We start from the raw sequence: 15,669 nt of genomic DNA on the forward strand, positions 1-15,669 counted from the left end.
AGCAACAAATGCATGCAATGGAGCTGCTTAAAACTGCTTTGCTGCATTTGTTTTACCACCTAGGAAGACTTAATAACCAAAAAGGATCAATGCATCATTGTCTAAATGTAGTGTAGCTTGCAGGGCTGCTTTGTAAGATCTTTGTTTTCACCAATTGGCACGCACTGAAAGAAGTAAAGCTGGTTTACAAAATTTCTATACCAGTTTATTTAACAGGCTACATAAGATTCATCATGAACATTTCACGATATCATTTTGAATGACAGTTGAGCTTTTGAAATATGCTTTAGGCTGAAACTTACCAAACGTTGGGACAACGTGACAATTTCACCAATTTGGCAGATGTGGAGCTGAGTTATGCATATTATGAAGTTCCCACATTCTATTCATGGCATATGCTAAATAGATTGGTCTCAGCCAGGATCATGATCATTGTACTATAATTGAACTCAATGTTCCTGATTTGGGGGTTATAAAATCAGACAGATTCCCTCATCCTGATACTATTCAGTGATTCTTGCAATTGAGAACAGCATCAATACTCAGCTGTGATGAACTATTGTTGGACAATCTGCCAGCGCTTACTCAGCCATACGAAAGATGATCATTTTAACAAGTCTTTGTTGGTTATTGATGCTCATGGGGTCATGCACAACATGAGTTATTGTTGTAGAGAGAAGAAAAAAGATGAATCAATTGGGGAGACAGAAAAAAAAGTACACCTATGTACTGTGTAAAAAAGATTGATGCGGCAAATTTTAAGATAAAACAGAGCACAATACGGAGTTCAATAAATTTGATCAGATGAACAGTGGTGAGAGAAAGAAAGTATATTGCAATAGTTGGAAATCCTGACACAAATTTTGGGAATTGCACACCATTAAACTTTGATGCTAATCTTGCCTAAATTGGTCATCTACATAAACTTGTCCAAAAAATGTTTCAAATTTCAAAATTTTCAGATATACTGTCTAAGTCCTAGATTGTTCCTGCCCAGCAGTTTTCATTTCTTTTATTTTGCTCAGTCTTTCTGTTTCCTTGACTTTTTACTTTCCTATTTCTCTAACAAAGTATCAAAATTCCTGTAATGCTTGTTACTATTGAGTAGTGCTGTAATTGACCTTTTATGCAAATTCCAATCATATGTCATTCTAATGCCCTCTAGTGACTGTAATACTGCCCTGGTTAAAACAGAAGGAAAGGCTTGAACATCAATGGGCCATAGGTTGGTGCAGCAGGGCAACAAGTAATGTCCACTATTGTTTAGCCTTGTCTGTCCGTTTTGCAGCACAAAAGTGCAGGCTTTTAATGTTGCCATGAGATAACCAGGCATAACATACCAGCAAGCATTCATGGATCTCTTTAACAAATCAGACTGAAATATTGTAAAAGTTAACAAGAACTAAGAAGGAATTATAAATTAAAATGAATGAATTTCACAGGAAGGGAACTAAAGACATTCTGGATTTGAGGAGGACTTGTCTTGCCCTGCTGCAATAGTAGAAGACACAAGGGAAAGAGCTGATTGGTAAATAGAAAGATCGGTTAAGTATTTAATAATTTTATCACGTGTAGTCTCAGGGGTAATTTCTGTGGTTTATAGTTTGTTAAGGTTAAATTCGGTAGTAACGAGGAGCAAGAAAGAAAGGCCCCAGAGAATTAGATATAATCTGAAACAAAACATCTTTCAACATTTTAATTTAAATGGATACGACATGGCAGGACAGCTCCAAGCCATGGTCTGCTCTTTGTGCTCCATGTGGAAGACCAGGAACATTTCCAGTGCCTGGGGCCAGCACATATGCAAGAAAAGTCTCAGCTGCAGCTCCTCAAAGCCCGCATTTCAGAGCTGAAGCGGCTGGGGACACAATGGAGGATTTGTGAGGTGGAAAATATTGTGGATAGCACGTATAGAGAGATGGTCACACCGCAGGCTCAGACTCCACAGCAGGAAGGGAATGGGCAAGAGAGTTAGGCAGGCAGTGCAGGAACCTCCTGTGGCTATTCCCCTCCAAAACAGATATATTGCTTTCGATACTGTTGGGGGGAATGGCCTTTCATGGGAAAACATCAACAACCAAATCCATTGTACCATAATTGGTTCTGCTGCAGAGAAGATGATTAAAAAGTGAGGGAATGCAATAATTATAGAGGATTCAATTGTAGGGGGAACAGAGGCATTTCTGTGGCCACAAACGTGGCTCCATGATAGTATGTTGCCTCCCTGGTGTTAGGGCAAAGGTGTCTTGGAGTGGCTGCAGGACATTCTGAAGGGAGAGGGCAAACAGGTAGTGGTCATAGCATACGATGGTACAAACGACTTAGGTAAATAAAGGGATGCGGTCCTCAAAGTAGGAGCTAGGAAGCAAGCTGAAAAGTAGGACCTCAAAGGTAGTGATGTCAGGATTACTGCCTGTGCCACATGCTAGTCAGAGTAGAAACAGCAGGATACATAGAATCAATACATGGCTGAAAAGATGGTTTGGGGGAAGGGTTTCAGATTCCTAGGGCATTGGGACTGGTTCTGGAGGAGGTGGGACCTGTACAAACTGGACGGGTTACACAAAACCTGGTGTTGTCAGACTTTTTACCGGGTTACATCTAGGCAGGATTGGGACTGATGTCCTGGGGGGCATACTTCCTAAATTGGTTGGGGAGGGTTTAAGCTAATATGGCAGGGAGATGGGAACCTTTGCAAGGATTCAGAGCAGGCAGAATTAAGAACAAGAGGAAAAGACAGTAAGGAGAATAGGGAAGTAACAGGCAGAGAAATAAAGGGCCAGAATCAGATAAGGACCAAGTAAAAAATAGTAGGAAAGGGAAAACATTAGAAGTGCCGACCTTAAGGTCTTATACCTGAATGCTCAGAGCATTCAAAACAAAATGAATAAATTAGTTGCACAGATAAATGTAAAGCTGTATGATATAGTTGGCATTATGGAGACATGGCTCCAAGGTGAGCAAGGATGGGAAATAAACATTGAGAGCTATTCAGTGTTTAGGAAAGACAGATGGAAAGGAATAAGTGGTGGAGTTGCACTGTTGATTATTTTGATATTGATATGCTATTGAGGAGAGATATTAGTATAAATGATGTGAAATTTGTATGGATCGAGTGAAGAAACAACAAGGGGCAAAAAACTTTGGTGGGGGTGGTATACAGACCACTAAACTGTAGTGGTAATGTTGGAAAAAGCATTAGACATGAAATTAGAGATGCATGTGTTAAAGGAACATCTGTGATAATGGGTAACTTTAATCTACATATAGATTAAGAGAGTCAAATTAGTCACAGTGCAATAGAAGAGGGTTGCATAAGGGATAATTTTCTGGAGCAATATGTTGAGGAACCAACAAGAGAACTGGCCACATTGGACTGGGTGTTGTGCAATGAGAAAGGATTAGTTAGCTATCTAGTTGCAAGAGAATCATTGGGGATAAGTGACCATAATATTGTAGAATTCTTTGTCAAGGTAGATAGTGATGTAGTTGATTCTGAGACCAGATTCCTGAATCTCGATAAAGCTAACAATGAAATAGGAAGTTAGAGATAGTATCAGGTTCAAGGGAGAAGCATACAAATTGACAAGAAAAAGCCTAAAAATTAGGAGCAGTTTAAAATTCAGCAAATGAGGACCAAGGGATTGATTAAGAAGGGAAAAATGGCGTATGAAAGTAAGCTAGCAGGGAACATAAAACCTGACTGTGAAGATTTCTATGTATATGTAAAGAGAAAAAGATTGACACAAATGAATTTAGGCCCCTTCCAGTTAGAAATGGGAAAATTCATGATGGGGAATAAAGAAATGGTTGAGGAATTAAATTTGTACTTTGCTCCAGTCTTCACAAAGGAAAAGATGAATAATGTGCCAGAAGTGCTGAGTGAAACATGTTTTAGTGAGGAGCTGAAGGAAATCAGTATTAGCAGAGAGGTGGTTTGGGAAGAGTTATTGGGATTGAAGGTGGATAGATCTCCGGATTCCAATAATCTTCATCCCAGAGTACTTAAGGAAGTGGCCCTGAAAATAGTAAATATTTGGTGGTTATTTTCCAAAATTCTTTGGACTCTGGAATAGTTCCTACAGATTAGAAGGTAGCTAATGTAAGCCTGCTATTCAAAAAGGGAGGTAGAGAGAAAGTGGAGAACAATAGACCAGTGAGTCTAACGTAAGTACTGGGGAAATTGCTAGAGTCTATTATAATCAAGGATTTCATAACTCAGCATTTGGAAGGCAGTGGTATAATCACACAAAGTCAGCATGGATTTATAAAAGGGAAGTCATGGTTGATGAATCTATTGGATTTTTTTGAGGATGTAACAAGTAGACTTGACTGAGGAGAACCAGTGGATGTGGTTTATTTAGACTTTCAGAAGGCTTTCAACAAGGTCTAACATAACAGACTACTATGTAAAGTTAAATCACATGGGATTGCAGATAATGTCTTCAGATGGATAGAAAACTGGTTAGCAGATAGGAAGCAAAGAGTTGGCATAAATGGGTCTTTTTCTGATTGGCAGTCAGTGGTTTTGCAGGGATCTGTGCTAGGACCCTAACTATTAACATTATATATTAATGATTTAGAAGAGGGAACTGAATGTATTATTTCTAAATTTGCAGATTATATAAAGTTGGGTGGGAGGGTGAGCTATGAGGAGGATGCAGAAATGTTTCAGCATAATTTGGACAGGCTGGGGATGTGGGCATGTGCGTAGCAGATGCAATATAATGTGGATAAATGTGAGGTTATCCATTTTGGTAGCAATAATAGGAAGAAAGATTATTACTTGAATACATGTAAATTGAGAGAAGGTGGATTCTCAACAAGACTTTGGGGTCCTTGTGCCTCAGTCACTGAAAAGAAGCGCACCGGTACAGCAGGCAGTAACGAAGCCAAATGGTATGTTGGCCTTCATAATGAGAGAATTTGAGTATAGGGATAGGGATGTTTTGCTGAAATTGTACAGGGTGTTGGTGAGGCCACACCTCGAGTATTTTGTACAGTTTTGGTGTCCTTATCTGAGGAAGGATGTCCTTGCTATAGAAGGAGTACAGCAAAGGTTTACCAGGCTGAGTCCTGGGATGGTAGGTCTATCGTATGAAGACAGACTAAGTTGTTTAGGATTATATTCACTGGAGTTTATAAGAGTAAGAGGGGATCTCATAGAAACTTATAAAATTCAAACAGTGTTAGACAGGGCAGATTCAGAAAGAACGTTCCCAATGGTGGAGGAGTCCAGAACTAGGGGTCAAAGTTTGAGGATAAAGGGTAAACCTTTAAGAACTGAGGTAAGGAGAAATTTCTTCACCTTGAATATGGTGAACGTATGGAATTCATCACCACCAAATGTCGTCGAGGCCAAAACATTGTCTGATTTCAAGAAGAAATTAGATATAGCTCTTGGGGCTAAAGGGATCAAGGGATATGGGAGGAAGGGGTATGAGGATATTGAATTCGATGATCAGCCATGATCAAAATGAATGGCATAGCAGGCTTGAAAGGCTGAATGGCCTATTCCTGCTTCTAGTTTCTATGTCTCTATATAAAAAGGAAAATTTGATATTTTTTCCAAACTAACAATTATTAAAACCTAAAGAAATGAGATTCCAAGCTCATAATAGTTAATTTTTTGTGTAAGAGATATTGACTTGGCAGTAATTAATACTGAGCACATCGCTAAAAAAGATACTTAGACCGAAATGAACAAGATTTAACTTTCAATGGCAAGTTTAGTTCATGTCTATCATACTAATACAGCAAACAACTTCATGCCATTCAATGCAGTTCAATGGTGAGAGTACGAGATATCAAATTAGCAAAACTAAGAAAGCCAACAGCGAAGTGGTATATCGTGAATGGTAACATATGGTGATCTATGTTTAACCATATATCTACTCCTTGCCTGAAGTTGCTGTCCCATTAGTACATGCTGTGCGTCAGCCTCAATATGTTTTGACAGTAAATTACAACTCAATGAATTTGTAAGTTCAATTTTGAAAAACCAGCCCAAGTGAAAATCAGATAAAACATTGCATGTACTAAAATAGAGAGAAAAGGACTTGCAGCAATCTAGAAAAGAAGAAGTGAATTTATATCCTTTTGTAGGTGTGACATTGATAAGATATTGTTGGTAAATAGTGAGCTAGCACTCAAAAAAGGACATAAATGGAGACTTTACTTTTAAAACTTCAGTTTTAATTGACTGGTTGCTTGTTCAACAGTAACAACAACAAAACAACAAATCCCTCTTTTCTGCTATTACTATTAAAAACTTGCACTAACATTGATAAATATCAACACACAAGAGCACAAGTCAGGACAAGCTGCAACTTCAAACTAGCAATGATGCATACATAAGGGTAAAGAGAAAAACAAGGATAATGAAAGACAGCAAAGAAAAGGGAAAAGGGAAACACAAATTACGAAGAAAATGATGAAAACAAATTGGAAGAAATCAAACCGAAAGAAGAAACACAAGATAGAAAGTGAAATTAAAAAAAGGGGAAATTACTATCTGATGAATGTACTACTCACCTGTCATCAGACCTGGGGCTATGTGTTTCCAGTTTCTAAGTCTGGAATACCAAGTGTGCTTTGCTACTCATCAGGGGCTCTTGCTGGCCAACATTAAATGTGAGGGTGGACAAAAGCCCAACATCTTCTTTGGCATTCTAGATCTGTCAGTGCAGAGCAGCTCAGTGAGTCTTTCTCCTGCTTTTTTTTCAAAAAGGTTTGATAGATTATTTCAAACACCTTAAGTGCCTGCTTGAATATAGTTATAAAGTAATTATTAATATTGAACTTGCTTTGCATTGTTGTGCAGTGCTGAGAAAATCAACACTCATGCTTGTTACCAGGGGCAACAGGTCACCGATTCTCACCGTGCTTCACTCACAGAGAAAAATATGTACTGTATTAATTGGCCCTTAAAAGATTTAGCTGTCTCTAAATTTTCTTTAAACTTTCAAAGCATGCATTAAACATCAGAGAGAGACTAAAAATAAATATTCCACTCATTAGTGTTTGATCTATGATTGACACTGCTACTATCAATAATTATAATTGGCACCAAGAGGAGAGAGCCACAGGTAGGCCATTTACACAGTGCATAATCTTTCCAGGTATAAAGACACACATTGGCTCACCAACCAATTCATGTTCAATTAATCAGTTGTGAACAGTATATTGGGAATCATCATATAGCTTTGTGAAGATTACAAGTAGTTTTGAAACTTAGTAAAATACATTACAATTTTTGAAAAAGTAATTGAAAAACCTGCATTGATTGTTTTATGGAACAGAATGGACACAATTTGAGAATCTAAAGGTGAAGGGGATGACCTTACCAAAAAAAAATAAGTAGAGAACAAGCGTGAAAATGGGAGCGTTTCAAATCCATCATTTCAGCTAGGCTACCAGTCGAATCCTATGACACTCTGTGCAATTAAAAACTTCAATCTGTTTTCCACCAGCAGAAGGAGCAGTAGAGTCTAAATTGCCTGAAAGCCAGCTGATATCAGCAGAGGGTGACATTGTGCATGCGCAGGTTTCTGTGCCCTGAGAGCACAGAGAGCTATCACTGTCTTTGCTGCTACAGCTGGATCTCATGGTCCAGCATCCCCACCCCTCCTTCTACTGTGGGTCTCCGCAGCCGATCAGGACCCCCAACCAGAATGACCATCCCCCTCCATTTGGAATGATTGCTCCTCTGCCTTGCCCAGAACGATCAGTACCCTTCCCAGAATAATCATGAATGCCCATATCCCTACCAATTGCTACTGCAGAATGGCAGCAGTCCCCTCCTCCCTTCCCCACTGATGACTACTGCAGAGTGCCCACCAGTCCACCACTCCCCTACAGACTGCTGCTACAGCCTCCACCCCTCACTGAACATCCCGCCCTAGACTTGCCCGCACCTTCAGTTGGCTCCCATCATGACAGGTCCCACCCTCTTGGCACTGGCTGGTGCCCAATGAACACTGCCAGTGTGCTGGATTGGCACCACCCAGGAGCACCCCCCCCCCCCAACTCCCCGCCCCCAGCCTCCCAATCTTCCAGATAGGCCTCAATGACTTCCGATTGTACTGGCGAGGTTACCCCATCTGGTTTCCATAAATGGGGGACCATACGTGATCCTTGCCAGAGAGAACTTTCCCTGCCGAGGTGACAAAGGCAAGTGAGCCCAGACAATAGTGTCCCTGGCTTGCTAATTCTATTTAAATCACCATTTAAGAATATTTAAATAATATATTCAGCCTTGCACCCAAAACGCCAGATATCCAGTGCCGGTAAGATTCTGAGAAGGGAGAAATCGGGCACGAACCTAATTTCTTGGCTTTCTCATGATCTTACCGACTCGCCTCGCCCATCGGTTGACAAGGTGCAATGGTAAGATCGCCTCTAAAATCTTTGAGTATTTATAAATAAATTAATTTAAAATTGATTTATTATTTTTTATCTTTACTAATGATCATCATGTAATAACTGAAAATTTTCTGTTTGCTTAGAAGTTCAATTAATCAATTCTTTCTGCAAAATGATATCAAATTAGGCTGAAGAAAAGTATGTTCTCTCTTTCTGAGACTTATTGAAGTTTAGAGAATGCAAAGTAAAATCTGAAATGTGTAGCCAGTATGATATTTCTCTCTTATACCCATACAGATAAACAATCATACATATGGACTCATTGTTTTAAATTAAAAAATCCATAAAAGTTTTACCTGGCTGAAGTTTTAAAAAAATATTGTGCAGGTTTTCATCAAATAATTTTGAAAAGTGATTGGAATAAATTAAAGAAAAATATCCCAACAGTTTATTCTGCTAATTGGTGCTGATGTATTCTGAAGAATTGGGTAATTTGCATTCAGAAAATAATCATTAGTGTGCAAAATACCAAGACCAGATCCCTGTGTTTGGGAGAAGTTGAAGTCTTTGAGTCTAAACATTTAATGAATGCATTAAAAGACACAAGGATAATACAATCCATAAACGTAGTCATGATGTTATGAACAATGCAATTTCAAACTGTGTTTAATACCATACTTTGAATATTAGAAATTTCAACTGCTAAAAAAAGTGATTTTTTTCTGAAATCATTTGTGGAATTGAGGAAGAATTTCTTCACTCAAAGGGTGGTGAATCTCTGGAATTCTCTGCCCGTTGAAGTGGTGGAGGCTGCCTTGCTAAGTATTTTTAAGACGCGGGTTGATGGGTTTTTGATAAGAGAGGGGATTAAGGGTTATGGGGAGAGGGCGGGAATGTGGAACTGAGCCACGACAGATCAGCCATGATCTTACTGAATGGCGGGGCAGGCTCGAAGGGCCAGATGGCCTACTCCTGCTCCTATTTCTTATGTTCTTATGTTCTTTTAAAAACATTAATTAAGGTTTGCAACTAAATATTATAGGACAATGCTGTAACATAGAATTTACTGTAATTTATTCAAGGATAGAACCATCTGCTTTTGACCCTAATTTGGTATAATTTAAGGTACGATCACAAATAATGTTAGCAAGAACTGGATCCATTATATGCCTAAATATAATTACAATGTCCAAAATAAATTGTATTTTACCTGAAATAAATTATGAAGCTCTGCTAAGCACTGAAACAGAAGAACTTTTTTTTTCATTTGAAGCAATTTTCAACAAAACAACTGGCTTAAATGATAACACCATATTAGATTCTCAGGTGACATGAATCTATATCAAGCGCATCACAAAAAAGTGAACATAATTTAAGTTGGGATATGCTACATCTTCTAAATACACCATTGGTACATTTTTAATAATACTTTTATATTGAATATTCTAATATTCAAAAAATATTTAAATACTTCTATATTGAACATTCTAATATCCAAAATATGTTATTAAACACAGTTTGAAATTACATTTTTCATAATATCATCATTACATTTATGGATTGTATTGTACTGTCAGTATATTAAACTAGCACACACCAGTAAAGGAGATTGGGTGTTTACAGTGTTAAAATGGTTTCTGTAGTGATAAAAGCAAAATACTGCAGATGCTGGAATCTGAAACAAAGACATAACATGGTGGAAAATCTCAGCAAGTGGAGAGAGAATAGAGCCAATGTTTTGTGTCTGGATGACCCTTTATCAGAGTTCAATTCTTTCTTCAAGCTGTCAGGCCTGCTGAGATTTTTCAGCATCATTTGTTTTGTTTCATAGTGATAATATGGCTTTTGAACAGTATCAAAAATCATAGATCATCGCTATCCTACTAAACCCAGCAAGATAAGTTCAGGACTTAAGAAGACAGCCAGTGTGGTGACTGAATTTGTAAACACCACACTGCTGAATCCAATAAATGTACAGAATCTGCTAAAAGGTCTCTGACTGTAAGTTGATGCTATCTCGCATATCCAACAAACAGAATGTGAAAACAAATCTTATTCTGAAATCACCAGGAATAAGGGCATTTGTTCACACATGGAATCAGAGATCTGATTTGCATTCCTCACAGGTTGCCTTTAATGGGGATTGCAATGTACTCTGTATCATGGAGACATGGTTCACTCCTGCTTCACTGGACTGTGTCCTACAACCACAGCGCTTCTCAATCCACCGAACTGACCATATTGCAGGCTTCAGGCAAGGCTAGGGGACGTGGGGTCTACCTCCTAATCAACACCTTGCGTTAACTGAATCCTGAACTTCCTAACCCACAAACTGCAATCAGTAAGGAGAGGCAACAACACCTCCTTCACGATCATTCTCAACATCAGTGCTCCAGAAGGCTGTAACCTCAGCCTCTTACTATACTTCTTATATACCTATGACTGTGTGGCCAAATTCCCCTCCAATGTGATTTTCAAGTTTGCTGATAACACCACTGTAGTGGGGTGGATTTCAAAAAATGACAAGACGGAGTACAGGAAAGAGATAGAGAATCTGGTGGACTGGTGGAATGACAATAATCTTCCCTCAACGTCAACAAAATGAAGGAGATAGTCATCAACTTCAGGAAGCATAGTGGAGGCAATGCCCCTGTCTACTTCAATGGGGGCGAAGTAGAAATGATCGAGAGCTTCAAGTTTTTAGGTATCCAGATCACCAACAACCTGTCCTGTTCCCTTCATGCTGATGTTATAGTTAAGATGACACCAAGATTGGTGGAACGGCAAATTGTGCGGAGGGTGTGGAGAGTCTGCAGAAGGATCTAGATAGGCTGGGCGAATGGGCCAGGAACTGGCAAATGGAATTTAATGTTGGCAAATGTGAGGTTGTCCACTTTGGTAGGAATAATGGTAGGAAGGACTATTACTTACGTGGTGAAAAACTGCAGCATGCGACGGTGCAGAGGGACCTCGGGGTCCTTGTGCATGAGTCGTAAAAACCCAGCCTGCTGGTGCAGCAGGTGGTCAGGAAGGCGAATGGGATGCTGGCCTTCATAGCGAGGGGGATTGAATGTAAAAGTAGGGAGGTCTTGCTGCAGCTGTATAGGGCACTGGTGAGGCTGCAGCTGGAGTACTGTGTGCAGTTTTGGTCACTGCACTTACGCAAGGATATTTTGACCTTGGAGGGAGTGCAGAGGAGGTTTACTCGGCTGATTCCAGAGTTGAGGGGGTTGAACTATGAGGAGAGGCTGAATAAACTAGGCTTGTACTCGTTAGAGTTTAGAAGAATGAGGGGAGATCTCATTGAGATGTATAAGATGTTGAATGGGATGTGGAGATGCTTTTCCCGCTCAGAAAGGACAGTAAGACTAGAGCGCACAGCCTCAGGATAAAGGGGGGGCAGTTTAGAACGGAGTTGAGGAGGAACTTCTTCACTCAAAGGGTGGTGAATCTCTGGAATTCTCTGCCCGTTGAAGTGGTGGAGGCTGCCTTGCTCAATATTTTTAAGATGCGGGTTGATAGATTTTTGATAGGCAAAGGGATTAAGGGTTATGGGGAGAGGGCGGGAATGTGGAACTGAGCCACGACAGATCAGCCATGATCTTATTGAATGGCGGGGCAGGCTCGAAGGGCTAGATGGCCTACTCCTGCTCCTGTTTCTTATGTTCTTATGTTTATGTTTATGTTTATATAGATGATCTGGAGGAGGGAACCGAGTGCAGGGTGTCGAAATTTGCTGATGACACCAAGATTGGGGGAAAGGCAAATTGTGCGGAGGGTGTGGAGAGTCTGCAGAAGGATCTAGATAGGCTGGGCGAATGGGCCAGGAAATGGCAAATGGAATTTAATGTTGGCAAGTGTGAGGTGGTCCACTTTGGTAGGAAGAATGGTAGGAAGGACTATTACTTACGTGGCGAAAAACTGCAGCAGGCGACGGTGCAGAGGGACCTCGGGGTCCTTGTGCATGAGTCGCAAAAACCCAGCTTGCAGGTGCAGCAGGTGGTCAGGAAGGCGAATGGGATGCTGGCCTTCATAGCGAGGGGGATTGAATATAAAAGTAGGGAGGTCTTGCTGCAGCTGTATAGGGCATTGGTGAGGCCGCAGCTGGAGTACTGTGTGCAGTTTTGGGCGCCGCACCTGCGCAAGGATATTTTGGCCCTGGAGGGAGTGCAGAGGAGGTTTACTAGGCTGATACCGGAGTTGAGGGGATTGAGCTATGAGGAGAGGCTGAATAAACTAGGCTTGTACTCGTTAGAGTTTAGAAGAATGAGGGGAGATCTCATTGAGACGTATAAGATGATGAATGGGATGGATAGGATAGAGGTGGAGAGACTCTTCCCACTCAAAAAAGACAGTAGGACTAGGGGGCACAGCCTCAAGATAAAGGGGAGGCGGTTTAGAACGGAGTTGAGGAGGAACTTCTTCACTCAAAGGGTGGTGAATCTCTGGAATTCTCTGCCCGTTGAAGTGGTGGAGGCTGCCTCGCTAAATATTTTTAAGAAGCGGGTTGATGGGTTCTTGATAAGAGAGGGGATTAAGGGTTATGGGGAGAGGGCGGGAAAGTGGAACTGAGCCACGACAGATCAGCCATGATCTTATTGAATGGCGGGGCAGGCTCGAAGGGCTAGATGGCCTACTCCTGCTCCTATTTCTTATGTTCTTATGTTCTAAGAAAGCCCACTAATGCTACTTTCTCAGAAAATAAAGGAAATTTGGCATGTCCACTATGACTCACACCAACTTTTACAGATGCACCATAGAAAACATTCTTTCTGGCTATATCATAGCTTGGTATGGCACTTGCTCTGTCCAAGACCGCAGTAAACTACAAAGGGTCGTGAATGAAGCCCGTCCATCACACAAACCAGCCTTCCATCCATTGACTCTGTCTACATTTCTCGCTGTCTCGGAAAAGCAGTCAGAATAATTAAGGACCCCACGCATCCTGGACGTACTGTCTTCCACCTTCTCCCATCGGGATAAAGATACAAAAGTCTGAGAACAAGTACCCCAATTGACTCAAGAACAGCTTCTTCCCTACTGCGGTCAGACTTTTGAATGGGTCTACCTGGCATTAAGTTGATTTTTGTCTACACCCTAGCTATGATGGTAACACCATATTCTGCACTCTCTCTTTTTTTATATGCATAGTATGCTTTGTCTGTGTAGTGCGGAAGAAACAATACTTTTCACTGTATACTAATACTTGTGACAATGATAAATCATATCATATCAAATTTATTTGTCATTAATGCCAGCGATCGACTCTGAACATAAATTGTTTTAGTATAAAGCACTGAACTTTTATAGAATAACCTCATTCCTTACTCCAACCTGCATAGCAGGCAGACATCAATAGAATTTTAACTTTTAATTCAAGAGACTGTTCAAGTCTGTCTGTCTAATTCAGTTCTGTCAATGGTTTTGCTTTGTTACAGCAACAAGTGGATGGAGGCGTCACAGGTGTTGCTTTTGAAAGGCTTGGAGAGAACACTATTTATTAGATTGAATTGACTGTACTGAAAGAAAGCAGAAACGTCAGACGTGCTCCCCGCTAACACCGAACATTGTGTTACTTACACTGGTCCTGACATCAGATGACGTGGATTACAGATATTTTTATATCAGATATTAATGATCTGGAGTTTTTAATCTTTCGTTTCGAGCTTCGAGACTGTGAAGTTTTCACCCCGAACCTAAACAACTTTATAAGCGAAATTACAGATTAATGGAGATCGCGATTATTTTGGACAGTCTGGTTCAAAGAAACTTTTCTCTGGATGCCTGGAATATGAATTCATCAGGTAAGGTGAGCGAAGTTTTTGAGCTCCCATTGTACAACAGGCCAATCAGAATAATCTCCATGTCGGTCATCTTCGCCCTGGCTTTGGTAGGAAACCTGGCCGTGTTGCATAAGATCTGTTGCAGCAAAAGCAGGAGGCGGAAGATTGATTTCCTCATCATTAACCTGGCTATGGCGGACCTCTGTGTCTCTAACCTGACGCTGCTAACTCAGATCATTTGGGAGGTGCTGGAAGGTGAATGGCTGGCAGGAGATCTCGCGTGCAGATTTTTCAAAGTTTTCCAGGTTTTTGGACCGATTGCTTCATCCAGCATCATTGCGCTTATCGCGTTGGAAAGGCACCAGGTAATAGTCAACCCATTGGATTCTCCCCTCCCTACCAAGATCTTGATTGCCATATCTTGGATGTGTGCTTTTGTGCTCTCGATTCCCCAAGCCTTTGTCTACGAACTGTCATTACTGGAAGACAGAAAGAAATGCCTGAGCACGTTTGGGCAACTGCCCAAATGGCACTTCCAGATGTATATCGTATTTGGAGCTATTACTGTCTTTTTTGCTCCCTTTTGCATCCTGTGCGTGGCGTCCGCGAGAATCCTCTGGATCATCCGGAGGAAGAAGCAGCACATTGAAAACTGCAAGGCAAGTGAAAACGCTGAGCAAAAGCAACAGAAGAGGCCAATCCGAATCATCGCTACCAACAGCTCCATTCCCAGGGCCAAGGTGAAGACACTCAAGATGACCCTCCTGATTATCATTCTCTTTATTGTCTGCGGGTCGCCTTATTTTATCATAGAGATGAAAGTCGCCTTCGGGGCCATCACTAAAACAGACACCAAGGTGATTGCGGTCTTAGGAATTTTTATGCTTTCCAACAGTGCCGTCAACCCATATGTCTACCTCTTCTTCAAGACCAACAATGTCTACTTGAGCCGACTGGAGAAGAACGTCTGCTTCGTTTGTCTGAAAGATTACAGAGAAAACACTTTCCACAGGGAGTTGTGCGCAATTGGGAAACGTGTAGAGCATTCCGGCACCACCACATCTGAAGCAGACATCACCATCCATACTGTACCTCGATCTCTCAGCACAGAACTCGCGCCCCTGTAATAGTTAAATCTGGAAAGTACAGATGGCATTGCTGTCCATTGCAGGCAGCGAACATGTAAGCGTCGCTAGTCATTTTCTCAAAATATACTTTCTTTTTACAAAACTCTTTGAATTGAATATGTATATTCTGTATGTGGAAATGTACAATAGCTATGCCTTCGATCATTTCCCTTTTATTAAACTGCTGCTTGGTTCTGAATGAACAATTCAACATATTTTTGCTCTCTGCAGGGTCTAATACCGTTCTTCCCGTATTCTGTATGATCAGCTTTTTGGTTGGATTGTTCATTCGCTTTCGTTACAAGAAGGCTGGAAGCTCAATCCCCAAAATTAAACCACCGCTCCTGTGGACACATTGACAGTCTTCTTAAGCAAATGGATCAGCTCTCTTTTAC

General features: G+C 40.8%; 2 protein-coding genes across 2 annotated transcripts in view; one reads left to right on the forward strand and one right to left on the reverse strand.

Annotated features, from left to right (window-relative positions):
- Nucleotides 1–5: 5 nt before the first annotated feature.
- arsk (arylsulfatase family, member K) overlaps nt 6–15,669 on the reverse strand; it is a 60,560-nt gene continuing 44,896 nt past the window's right edge. The window contains exon 8 of the mRNA XM_080189104.1: nt 6–164. Within this exon, the coding sequence (XP_080045230.1) occupies nt 148–164 (17 nt within the window). The 3' untranslated portion in view covers nt 6–147. The remainder of the gene's footprint in view (nt 165–15,669) is intronic.
- On the forward strand, nt 14,228–15,332 carry LOC145343348 (putative G-protein coupled receptor 150). Its single transcript, XM_080189569.1, has one exon. The coding sequence runs from the start codon at nt 14,228–14,230 to the stop codon at nt 15,272–15,274; it is 1,047 nt and encodes a 348-aa protein (XP_080045695.1). The 3' UTR covers nt 15,275–15,332.

The sequence above is a fragment of the Carcharhinus amblyrhynchos genome, chromosome 5 (genome assembly GCF_965287045.1).
Source record: "Carcharhinus amblyrhynchos chromosome 5, sCarAmb.v2.hapA, whole genome shotgun sequence".
In the NCBI taxonomy this organism is placed as follows: domain Eukaryota; kingdom Metazoa; phylum Chordata; class Chondrichthyes; order Carcharhiniformes; family Carcharhinidae; genus Carcharhinus; species Carcharhinus amblyrhynchos.